This window comes from Caretta caretta, chromosome 12 (assembly GCF_965140235.1).
Source record: "Caretta caretta isolate rCarCar2 chromosome 12, rCarCar1.hap1, whole genome shotgun sequence".
Taxonomy (NCBI): domain Eukaryota; kingdom Metazoa; phylum Chordata; order Testudines; family Cheloniidae; genus Caretta; species Caretta caretta.
This window is the reverse complement of record NC_134217.1, coordinates 6,625,526-6,638,325: the sequence shown is the minus strand read 5'-3', so window position 1 is coordinate 6,638,325 and position 12,800 is coordinate 6,625,526. Positions and strand designations below refer to the sequence as shown.

The following is a 12,800-nucleotide window of genomic DNA, read 5'->3' as shown; positions in this document are numbered from 1 at the left end:
TGGCGCATTATTAAACAGAGCATGCAAGACATGAAAGTGTCATGGCATGCTAATAGTGTCGGGAGCTCTGGGTAGGCTGTGACACCTGGACTTTCCAATGATTTACTATTTGTTTCAGCAGATGGAGCTATTGCTATTGCATTACTATACATGCCACGCCGCCGCTGCTCCCCCCCCCACCCTGTTCCTCAGACGTTCTTGTTAACTGCTGGAAATGGCCCACCTCGATTATCACTACAAATGGTTTCTCCCCTCCCCGGCCCGGTAATAGCTCATCTTAAGTGATCCCTCTCCTTACAGTGTGTATGATAACACCCAGTTTTTCATGTTCTGGGTGTATATAAATCTCCTCACTGTATTTTCCACTGAATGCATCCGATGAAGTGAGCTGTAGCTCACGAAAGCTCATGCTCAAATAAATTGGTTAGTCTCTAAGGTGCCACAAGTCCTCCTTTTCTTTATACATGCCCAATTTGTTCAAAGAAAAAAAGTACTTTTTTTGCTTGGTTATTTGTTGAAAGAATTGCCAGCTACATCCAGGCAAATTATAAACAATATGATAGTTTAGCAAATTGGTTAACCTGCTATGTACATTCAGTGCCCACGCTGCAGAACTCCAGGTTCACTAGTGTGCACACAGGTAGCACTTGTAATTATCACATACGTGCATATGCAAACTGGGTGACTGCACACTCAAATGACTAGCTGTGCATTTAACTGGCCATTTGCACCACAAATTAGGCTCACATTTTTGTATGTCGATTTGCAGGCCTCTTAGGCCTTTACGTAATTCCTTCCTGTGTGTACGAAAACAGCAGCTTTCACCTTGATAATCTGCCATCTCCTTCAGCCAGATTCCCTCACTTAGCCACAATCCAGTGTTTTAAAACATCACATCCATTGACTACAATGGAAGTGACCTGGTGCCAGACTGGGACACTGAAGGATACATTTGCCAGAATGAGTAGGTTTTTATAAAGAAGACATATTTATGCACAGGTATATTGGGAAAAGGAATATAAACAAGTGTACACAAAAACTGAATATACATTTCCTAAAATATATTTTTAAAATATGTCTACTTGTGGGTGTAGTGCTTTAAATTAGAATTTGGGATAGATGGCCTAATAATGTATTGTACAAGCATCTATTTATTATATGAGGCTATAGACCAACAAAGGTTTCTGTTAACATCATAAACTTTGAGAGAGGAGAACTGGGACTCCTGACTCCTCTTGGTATGCAAAGTTATTACCATCACCCCTGACAGAAGCTACACACATGTACAAAATGGCCAGGGAACAGACACTTGGAAGAGAAGGATAGAATATCTTGAAGAATTGTTTCTTTATATTCTGCATGCCAAACAAGTCAGATGAGTATGCATGTACATTACTAATAGAACTTTGAGACATCAAAGTCAGAATTTTAATGCCTGTTGTTCTGTGGCACTGTTCAGAGACCACGTGATACTGAATTACCAAGAAGAAAAGGAGTACTTGTGGCACCTTAGAGACTAACCAATTTATTTGAGCATGAGCTTTCGTGAGCTACAGCTCACTTCATCAGATGTTTACCGTGGAAACTGCAGCAGACTTTATATACACACAGAGAATATGAAACAATACCTCCTCCCACCACACTGTCCTGCTGGTAATAGCTTATCTAAAGTGATCAACAGGTGGGCCATTTCCAGCATAAATCCAGGTTTTCTCACCCTCCACCCCCCACACAAATTCACTCTCCTGCTGGTGCTAGCCAGCCCTTCTGCCCCTCCACCCCCACGAACATGATACAGTTCTGTGGTGACCTAGAATCCTATTTTCGACGTCTCCGTCTCAAGGAATATTTCCAAAATACCTCTGAACAACATACTAATCCACAGAGGTCTCCCTGCCAACACTACAGAAAGAGGGATTCTAGATGGACTCCTCCTGAAGGTCGAAACAGCAGACTGGACTTCTACATAGAGTGCTTCCGCCGACGTGCACGGGCTGAAATTGTGGAAAAGCAGCATCACTTGCCCCATAACCTCAGCCATGCGGAACGCAATGCCATCCACAGCCTCAGAAACAACTCTGACATCATAATCAAAAAGGCTGACAAAGGAGGTGCTGTTGTCATCATGAATAGGTCGGAATATGAACAAGAGGCTGCTCGGCAGCTCTCCAACACGAGTTTCTACAAGCCATTACCCTATGATCCCACTGAGAGTTACCAAAAGCAACTACAGCATTTGCTCAAGAAACTTCCTGAAAAAGCACAAGATCAAATCCGCACAGACACACCCCTGGAACCCCGACCTGGGATATTCTATCTACTACCCAAGATCCATAAACCTGGAAATCCTGGGCGCCCCATCATCTCAGGCATTGGCACCCTGACAGCAGGATTGTCTGGCTATGTAGACTCCCTCCTCAGGCCCTACGCTACCAGCACTCCCAGCTACCTTCGAGACACCACTGACTTCCTGAGGAAACTTCAATCCATCGGTGATCTTCCTGATAACACCATCCTGGCTACTATGGATGTAGAAGCCCTCTACACCAACATTCCACACAAAGATGGACTACAAGCCGTCAAGAACACTATCCCCGATAATGTCACGGCTAACCTGGTGGCTGAACTTTGTAACTTTGTCCTTACCCATAACTATTTCACATTTGGGGACAATGTATACCTTCAGATCAGCGGCACTGCTATGGGTACCCGCATGGCCCCACAGTATGCCAACATTTTTATGGCTGATTTAGAACAACGCTTCCTCAGCTCTTGTCCCCTAAAGCCCCTACTCTACTTGCGCTATATTGATGACATCTTCATCATCTGGACCCATGGAAAAGAAGCCCTTGAGGAATTCCACCACGATTTCAACAATTTCCATCCCACCACCAACCTCAGCCTGGTCCAGTCCACACAAGAGATCCACTTCCTGGACACTACAGTGCTAATAAACAATGGCCACATAAACACCACCCTATACCGGAAACCTACTGACCGCTATTCCTACCTGCATGCCTCCAGTTTTCACCCTGACCACACCACACGATCCATCGTCTACAGCCAAGCTCTGCGATACAACCGCATTTGCTCCAACCCCTCAGACAGAGACAAACACCTACAAGATCTCTGTCAAGCTTTCTTACAACTACAATACCCACCTGCAGAAGTAAAGAAACAGATTGATAGAGCCAGAAGAGTTCCCAGAAGTTACCTACTACAGGACAGGCCTAACAAAGAAAATAACAGAACGCCACTAGCGGTCACCTTCAGCCCCCAACTAAAACCCCTCCAACGCATTATTAAGGATCTACAACCTATCCTAAAGGATGACCCAACACTCTCACAAGTCTTGGGAGACAGGCCAGTCCTTGCCTACAGACAGCCCCGCAACCTGAAGCAAATACTCACCAACAACCACATACCACACAACAGAACCACTAACCCAGGAACTTATCCTTGCAACAAAGCCCGTTGCCAATTGTGCCCACATATCTATTCAGGGGACACCATCACAGGGCCTAATAACATCAGCCACACTATCAGAGGCTCGTTCACCTGCACATCCACCAATGTGATATATGCCATCATGTGCCAGCAATGCCCCTCTGCCATGTACATTGGTCAAACTGGACAGTCTCTACGTAAAAGAATAAATGGACACAAATCAGATGTCAAGAATCATAACATTCATAAACCAGTCGGAGAACACTTCAATCTCTCTGGTCACGCAATCACAGACATGAAGGTCGCTATCTTAAAACAAAAAAACTTCAAATCCAGACTCCAGCGAGAAACTGCTGAATTGGAATTCATTTGCAAATTGGATACTATTAATTTAGGCTTAAATAGAGACTGGGAGTGGCTAAGTCATTATGCAAGGTAGCCTGTTTCTTCTTGTTTTTTCCTACCCCCCCCCCCAGATGTTCTGGTTTAACTTGGATTTAAACTTGGAGAGTGGTCAGTTTAGATGAGCTATTACCAGCAGGAGAGTGAGTTTGTGTGTGTATGGGGGTGGGGGGGATGTGAGAAAACCTTGATCTATGCAGGAAATAGCCCGACTTGATTATGTAAAGAGTTGTCACTTTGGATGGGCTAGCACCAGCAGGAGAGTGAATTTGTGTGGGGGGTGGAGGGTGAGAAAACCTGGATTTATGCTGGAAATGGCCCACCTGTTGATCACTTTAGATAAGCTATTACCAGCAGGACAGTGGGGTGGGAGGAGGTATTGTTTCATATTCTCTGTGTGTATATAAAGTCTGCTGCAGTTTCCACGGTAAACATCTGATGAAGTGAGCTGTAGCTCACGAAAGCTCATGCTCAAATAAATTGGTTAGTCTCTAAGGTGCCACAAGTACTCCTTTTCTTTTTGCGAATACAGACTAACACGGCTGTTCCTCTGAAACCTGAATTACCAAGACTGCTCTATACACTTTTAAATACTGTGTCATTTTGAATTTTAAAAACAATATATTGTGGCCAGCAGCCCTTCCCTTCTCCTCCCACCTGAAGACAAACACACCTGTTGTGTGACAAACTGCATATTACACTATAGTGCTGGCCATAAGTACCTCTAGCACAAAACAAGCGTCTCTCACCTGGAGTTATGGCTTGCATTCTATAAACCATCACAGCTGGGAATGTTATCAGAAAAAACAGGTTTACTGACTGCAACACCAAACCAATGCTTTCAGAGCCACGAACCTACAAAGGATAATAATTTTATAGCATAACCAGTGATTCTTTGGCCTTGTCACTAATGTGCTTTCTAAATCAGAGTGATTTTGGCGGATTTACTGCTCATAAAAGAGCTGGACAGAAAGGAAAACTAGGAATGTTGCAAGCTTCCTCCATGTACCTCTACCAAAGGCCAACCATCTTAGCCTCCAACATATATTTCAAGTCCAGTCTCTGAATCAAAGACTGCGAGTTGTGCCAACTGTGTGGTAGTTTAGGGCTGATAAAAAGCTATCTAGACTGAGGCCACATAACTCATTTTACTGGTGCCCAAATCTAAATTTTACTCTTGATCTCCAAAGCTGAAATGCACGAGTGCATTAAACTGTGCTACTTTGCTACTAATGTTCTTTACAATCAATAATGGCTTATGGGTATTTCACTTCTCCCAGTAGATCCATAACAGAAGTGTTCAGTCAGAAATACCATTACAGAGAGAGAGCACAATGCATAGCAAACCACCAGTTCACCTACCTTTCTTAAATACCTTTCTATAAAAACTGCAGGAAGTGCAAACAAAACAGCGGCTGAAAGGAAGAAAAATAATAAAACATCAGGAAATAAATCTGTATCAAACACATCTATGGTAAAGTAAGTGCACAGGTAGGACTCAACTGGTGGGCAGTGATATGTTCTACTAGAACTTCTCTGGAGATCTACAAGTTTCAGCAGAATGGAAGCTTTCATTTTTTAAAATGATGTTTCTAGCCCTTCTGATTGTAAATATGCTGTTCTGAATGTGATCCAACACGGAGATGACACTTCAGACAGAATGAAATCATAGCTCCCGGGGCTAAATGCTAAACTCTGCTCCACAGAAGTGGAAGGCCCTAAACACACTGTGGAACAACTGTGGTTCCCTGCAAGGATAGGGACAGCATGCAGTGCTAATGTGCTGTGACAGAGGTCATGTAGAAGAGTGGCATGGAGAGCAGCTATTATACGGAAAGTTCTAAAACGTCTCACTTAGGAAGGCATATGGGCCCCAGTTGTTATTAAAGCACATGGGCTTCACAAGTGGCTACGCAGCTGCTTAGCATCAACCAGCTGGGATGGGGAAGGGAAAATGTCTTTTCCTACAACTCCTCTTAGATCTTTTGTCCAAAACTGGACTGTGCATGAGGTGTTTCAGCAGTTAGTGCCAAGAGGGGTGTGCGCTGTTTTCATTCATCTCAATGAGATGTTAACTTTGATATCTGACAAGGACAGTTTAAATTCAAAACTATTAACTATTTTACAACTAATGATGTTAGGAGAAACATCCACCTATTCTTGTCTTGAAGACAGAGTCTGAGCAGAATATCATCACTTCCTCATGCCTGAGTAAATATAAGAATATAAGACCAGCCATACTGGGTCAGACCAAAGGTCCATCTAGCCCAGTATCCTGTCTTCCGACAATGGTCAATGCCAGGTGTTTCAGAGGGAATGAACAGAACAGGTAATCATCAATGATCCATCCTCTGTCGCCAATTCCCAGCTTCTGGTAAACAGAGGCTAGGGACACCATCCCTGCCCATCCTGGCTAATAGCTACTGATGGACCTATCCTCCATGAACTTATCTAGTTCTTTTTTGAATCTTGTTATAGTCTTGGCCTTCAGAACATCCTTTGGCAAGGAGTTGCACAGGTTGAATGTGTGTTATATGAAAAATTATAATGAAGCTGAAGGGAAAAGGTAAAACAACAAGCACCATATGGTAAAATTTTTAGTGCCATATGTGGGGAATGAGATGTGCAGTTCTCATTAATAACAAGGAGCTGAGTATCTCTTTTCTTGTGCTCTTACAGTGAAAACCACAACCAACACTTAAAGCAAAAATCCATTTGAATTCCATGCTGTTTTCAGCATCCTGCTGGAGTGTGCGATAATCGTATCAGATCTTTATTTTCAGAGTTGATTTTGATTTTTAAAATGATTAGCATTTTTAAAACTGCTCACTATTTCTGTGTATCTGCACTTGTTGGGAAAGAGGCAGCAAACTGCTCTGTAAATCAGGAAGGTTTAAGATATTGGGCCCAATTCTACAGCCATTCTGAAGTTAATAGGAGCTGCGCATGCAGAGTAGCTGCAGAATCAGATCAATTGTACTAACTACTGACCTCACTCACATTAGGGGAAATCAGAGCTTTGATTCTGATGGAATGATAATTAAACTCGCTACCATAAGGGGGCGGGTCCCAGGCTGAGGGATAAACTCCCCCAAGAACCAAGGACCATCACAGAGCTCCCCACCTTCTGCTCCACGTACCAGGTGCACTCCTCTGACCTGCTTTCTCTAACACTAACACAGAACAGCATAGACATTTAAAAACCCAAACAAAACCCTACCAAAACAAAGCGCCCCACTGCACACACAAATCTCCCCTGCGGGAGAGAGAGAACAAGTCACATGTGATAGACGTTAGTCATGTTGCTTAATGCACCACTGGAGGGCACTCAGGCCACAATGTTTTGCTGGCATAACTATGTTGGTCAGGGTGTGAAAAGGTGTGATCCCTGACCAACTTAGCTGTCCTGGCAAAGCCCCTAATGCAGATGTAGTTATACCATCAAAAATGCACTTTTGGGGGACTCGGACTGTCACCCTCACCCGTATTTTGCTCCAGGGCCTGAAAAAAACATACTGTCAAAAGCGCTGGTTATAAGCTACAACCATTCTAGCAGCACTTTGCCAGTATAATGCTCAGCACAGCTATTCCAACAAAGCATTCTAAGTGTAGACCTGGCCACAGACACTATGGTGGTGAGGGCAGCAGGTTAATCAATAGAACAGAAACTCTTCCTCTGAAGCCTCTCTCATAGAAGCTAAAATTCATGATAGGTGTAAATGGAAATATGCAAAAAAGAGAAAGCCAGACGCTACGCTGCCTCTCCTACCAGGGATTTAAACCCTGCCAAAAATCCACATCTGGGTTTGTGTGATAAAACTGGACATTGCTTGTGATCCAGAAAAGTGCAGAGAAAATACATTTGTGATAGAAATATTTCATGGGATGCTGTTAAATGCAAAAGTGACACCATTAGGTATTCAGCAAATGACATTTGAACACTGTCAGCTTACCAGTAATGAGATATACTGCTGGCCACTTATAGGGGTCTTTCAGGAAAACTGAGATTATCTTTACAGGGTCGAATAGCAGTCCATACCTGAGAGAGAAAAACAGTGAGGTGGTGCAGAAACTCTATGGTTTGATACTTAGAAACATGGATACTACACTTCTATCTAATTGTCAAACTAAGAAAAGATGCCTGTATCTTTTCTCCTACTCACTCCCCCAGACCTTGAATCCCCAAACCTCTCCCAACTGTAGTTGTTCAAAATGGAGACCATGATTTCCCCCAACTTTTGGGTTCGAGAACTGAAATCCGATCCCCCTGTATTCTCTCTCTGCTCCAGAAGACACTACAATTTACCATCACCCAGGGGTTCCACCAGAAGTAGCCGTTGTAAAATTTTGGCGAGGGTTCTGCAGGAGCCTTGCAAGTGGCAGGCGCGCAGAAATGCATTCAATCAGCACACATTCCCTGGCACTCAGGCCCTGCCCCCTCACTAGCCAGCCTTGCCCACTTGCTAAAATGCCCTGACAGGTTCTGAGTCTCCTAAAGAAGTGGAGATTGTGGGCAACATATGCTGCTTCACTCCTCTTCAGATGGACCTGTTAGTTGGTTCCCCTGCTTTACATTCCCCCTTTCCTAGGTTAATAGTTTTTCTAAATACAGTAGAACCTTGATTTTATGAATGGCCAGTTATAGGAACCTTTTTTCTGCTGCCAAATGTGAATTCAATCCCTCAGCCAATGTTTAATCGGCTGTACAGGTTTGAAAAGACTAAGAGATCTGGCAACGAAGAAAGGGAGCTCTCTCAAAGAAAAATCAGGCATGCTGTATACATGAGTTACCATTCATTAAGGACACGCACTGAACAATGACTACATTCACATATGCAGCGTACCTACTGTCATTCTGAGATTTCAATTTTATGAATTTTCGGTTCCCAATTAGTTCATAAAATAAAGGTCCTACAGTAATGCAAGATATCCTTGCTGAGCTGGCTCTGATAGTAATCATATTATATGGGCCAAATTCTCATTGGTATAGATCCATTGACTTCAATTGATTTGCACCAAATTGCCCCAGCTGAAGATCTGGTCTTAAACTTCTGTCGCATCTTTCACTCCAAAGGATCCCAAAATATTTCACAAATTATGGAAAAGATTCTGCTGTGGGCACCCTCAGGTTTGGAGGCTGCATAGGGTCTATGTGGCAGATGAACCCATGAGGAATTCTCTCTCCATGATCCTTTGAGAGGATGCTACATGCTCTACAATATGATTTGGGACAGCCCCTACACAGGGAGTCAGTAAAGCAAATTCTTTGCATCCTTCCCCACTCTTAGACACCGGAAAAAGGGTGGAACACAATCTGGTCCTGTAATCACACGGCACCCAGAAATGCAGCTTCTTTGGCAGCAATCAGGTGGACAAATGATGCGGGGGGGGGCGGGATTTTGGTCAAGGACAGCAGGGTAAACCTGTACTTGGCTGAAACATACCATGGGATTGTTAATGTTCAGGCAAACAGGTTTCTAAGGACTACATTATTTAGTAAACAGCATGGAACTTAACTTATCCACCACTGAAGGATGAAGGGCTGAGTTAATCATGCTGGGATTTGAAACCATGGTTAGAGAATCTAGATATTTTGAAATCTGAAGTTTAGACCACTATGCCATCCTGTCCAGCAAACAATTCTGGGACACCGTCATAGTGTTCAGGGGGAAATTTGATGCAGTTATTTCTTTTTTTGTTGTTTACTGATTAATCACAGAATGACTCTTCAGTCAATATATGCCTACTCCCCCTGCAACTAAGAATTCAAGTTCTCCAGAACTGTGAAACACTGCTTTTCTTTTTTAGTGACACACTTACCTGATGAAATTCTCCAGGCTCATGTGAACATGTGTGAGGACCTAGAGTAAAGAAACATACGCAGTTCACCAGAGTTCAACACAAAAACATATTTAAAATATCAGCATTCAGATTGGCTGGAAACAGCTTGCCTGTAGTCTGCAAGAACTAATTTCCTTTACATAAACCAAAAAGTTGATGACAAATGCATTATTTTGGCTTCCTTTGATTAGAATAGGTCAGAGTAGCTCAGAAGAAGCTGATAGGTCCATTCAGAATAGTCAAGTTTATGTAAGAGAATAGCCTTTTTTTCCCCATACTGATCACCAATCCCAGTTTCTTAAATTTCTTGATGACATTTGTTTTATTCTGCTTGAAAAACCCTCACAATCTATTCAATAGATCCCAGGGAAGACAACCAAACTTATTCTTCTCTCCTAAGGTGTATGGCAGGAGTCGCTCCCCAGAATTTTAGAGTTACATCTGTGCATACCTGACGTGAGAAGAGAATCAGTTCCAGTCATAGTACAAGAAGCCTGCTGTGGGAGGTGACAAATTTCAGGGAGGGAGGGTGTTAAACCCTAGTGATGAAAATGGAGAAAAGGACTGATTGCTTTGCTCATTTGGCTGAGCAAGGCTTGCTTTCCCCCTCTAGGAAGAAGAGAAATCCTCTCTCTATAACAAACAAAACAAATATATTGAGTCTGGCTCTCCCTGGCATTACACCAGATTTACACCCACAAAATTCCATTGACTTCAGGGGTCTGAAACTGTGGGGAATCACACTGATTCACTGGGATCTACTAGAGAAATATGCTGACCCACATTAAACAGGGCTTCATGTTGTATCAACCTCTCACTGAAGGAAGAACGCACGTACCCACCATTTCCCCACAATTCTAAGCTGCAGGTACTTGCAAAGAGTTAGTGATATACATAAAGGAGCACAAAGAGAATGGAAAGTTACTGACTTGGTACAACAAAGAAGTGAGAGCTGCTGGCTCTAAATTTAGGAGCTGAGACAAGAAATACCAAATATTTTTGTAAGTATTACCAAGTAAATCATGAAAGGTTTAATCTATTCAGCACCTCCCTGTACGGTTTTAAAGTCAGAAACACTAATCAAACATCTATTATCGGTCTACGTTACTTGGTGATTTTCCACTTACCAACAGGACTACAGACCAGTTAAAAATGCCTTGAAAATTGTTGAATCCACTCCCGTACGATAATAGGGATTCGCACAACATATGACAGCTAAGAAAAAAAAATGAAGAATTATTGTAATGCTTTCATTTTCATTTTTATTGGAAAATATAGTTTTCTATATAGTTGTCTGAAAGACAAATATATTCTCACTTTAATTTTCCTCTTTGGTGGCTTCTTAGAAAACTTTGAAATTAAGAGCTTGTCTACATGAACAGTTAGTTCATGGCATGCTGGCTGGGGTGTAAATCTACCCTGTTTTAGCCTCTTACATGCTAAGTGTCCACGTGGACCCTGCTGACGTCAGCTAACAGTTCAGTTGTGCGGTATGCTGCATTGAAACAGGGTACTGGGGAAATTTTAGTGCAGAGTAGCAGGGGTCCACATGGACACTTAGTGCACGGCAGGCTGGTGCAGGGTAGATTTATACCCTAGCTTGACATGAACTACCTATGTAGGCAAATCCTAATCTTATAGGCCAACTGTAGAAGGCAGTAATGTCATAGGGTGGTAGTGTGGCCTAGAAGACCCCACCCTAGACTAGGATTCAGAAGACCTGGTTTGTTTCACTAGCTGTAAAATGTGTTCCTCCTTTGTCAGGGAAAAGTGCTTGGGGATCTATGGGATGACAAGCCTTAATCACTATTAATGGAGCTTGCAGGTGTTCAAAAAGCAGCAGAAAGGTTGTTATTCTCACCCAAGATCCAGCAGTGACTGGGAACTCCTAGTCTTGCTTCCTTCTTTTTCTCCAAGAAATGAATTAGCTGCTAAATTGCTCAAGGAGGGACAGATTCTGCAATGTTTATTCATGCAAAGCAGCACTCACTCCCACAGGTAATCCCACTGAAGCCAATGGAACTACTTCCACAAGTACTGTCAGTCCTACTCAACATATGGGTTGCAAAATCTGGCACGAAGGATACAATATGTCTGGTCGCTACAAGTATGCTACCCTCATCATCAGTCCAACAGGCTGATTAAGAAACACAAATTGTTCCTATCAACAAATGCTCCAGTAAGGAAAGAAATGGGTTTAACCAATATTTGGAACAGTTTCAGATTGAAGGATAATGATAGTAATTTATAACTTCAAAGCACCCACGACAAACACTAAGGCCCCGATCTTCAAAACTGTGCATTCCTAAGGCTACGTTTTAGTCACGGGTATTTTTAGTAAAAGTCATGGACAGGTCACAGACAGTAAACAAAAATTCACAGCCCGTGACCAGTCCATGATTTGTACTATACCCCTGACTAAATCTTGGGAGTGCTGGGGGGCTCGTGGGGAGGGTGACCTGGGGGGCGGGCCACAGGTGCTTGTTGAGGCTGCCTGGGTGGCACCGTAGGTGCTGGGGGACAGCATCCCAGGAGGGGTTGCGGGGGAGGGGGGGGCCGCAGGTCCTTCGGGGTGGCACAATGGGTGCACGGGGGGGGCAGCCCGGGGAGCACTGCGGCTGCTGGGGGGGCAGCAGCCTGGGGGGTGCTGCGGGGGCGGTGCCTACGGGTGGAGGTAGCGCACAGAGCTAGGAGCTGAGGGACCTGTTGCCGTTTCCAGGGAGCCACTCCAAGGTAAGTGCCACCCAAAGCCCTCACCCCCTCCTGCGCTCCAACCCCCAGTCCTGAGCTCCCTCCCACACCCAAACTCCTCCTGCTGCTGCTGGAGGACAGAGGGGCCTGAGGCTGCTCAGCAGCAGCCAGTGCAACTGGCCCAAGAGCTGCCTCAGCCGCTCGGGCAGCCCCAGAGCCAGCCGCACCAGCTGCTGCAGAAGTCACGGAATCTGTGACTTCCGTGACCTCAATGACAAGCTTGCAGCCCTTATGCATACCTCTAACAGACATGGGCATTGTCGGTGCACACAATTACCCCTATTCTATGCATCATGATACAGGGGAAATCCTGGCCTGGAGATTTGGGATTCCAGATCTTGGGGATATAGATTAACACC

General features: G+C 43.9%; 1 protein-coding gene across 10 annotated transcripts in view; it reads right to left on the bottom strand.

Moving 5' to 3' along the window:
• The window catches only part of LOC125645300 (diacylglycerol O-acyltransferase 1), a 43,753-nt gene that overhangs the window by 22,687 nt on the left and 8,266 nt on the right, over positions 1–12,800 (bottom strand). For all 10 annotated transcript variants that reach the window (XR_007359278.2, XR_012664534.1, XR_007359279.2 and 7 more), the window contains exons 3-7: positions 10,818–10,905; positions 9,670–9,710; positions 7,803–7,888; positions 5,212–5,264; positions 4,599–4,704 (exon numbers count right to left, since the gene is read on the bottom strand). Coding sequence is in view for 7 of the 10 variants with exons in the window: in XM_048870628.2 (XP_048726585.2) it covers positions 4,599–4,704; positions 5,212–5,264; positions 7,803–7,888; positions 9,670–9,710; positions 10,818–10,905 (374 nt within the window). In the remaining 3 variants the exon portion in view is untranslated. The remainder of the gene's footprint in view (positions 1–4,598; positions 4,705–5,211; positions 5,265–7,802; positions 7,889–9,669; positions 9,711–10,817; positions 10,906–12,800) is intronic.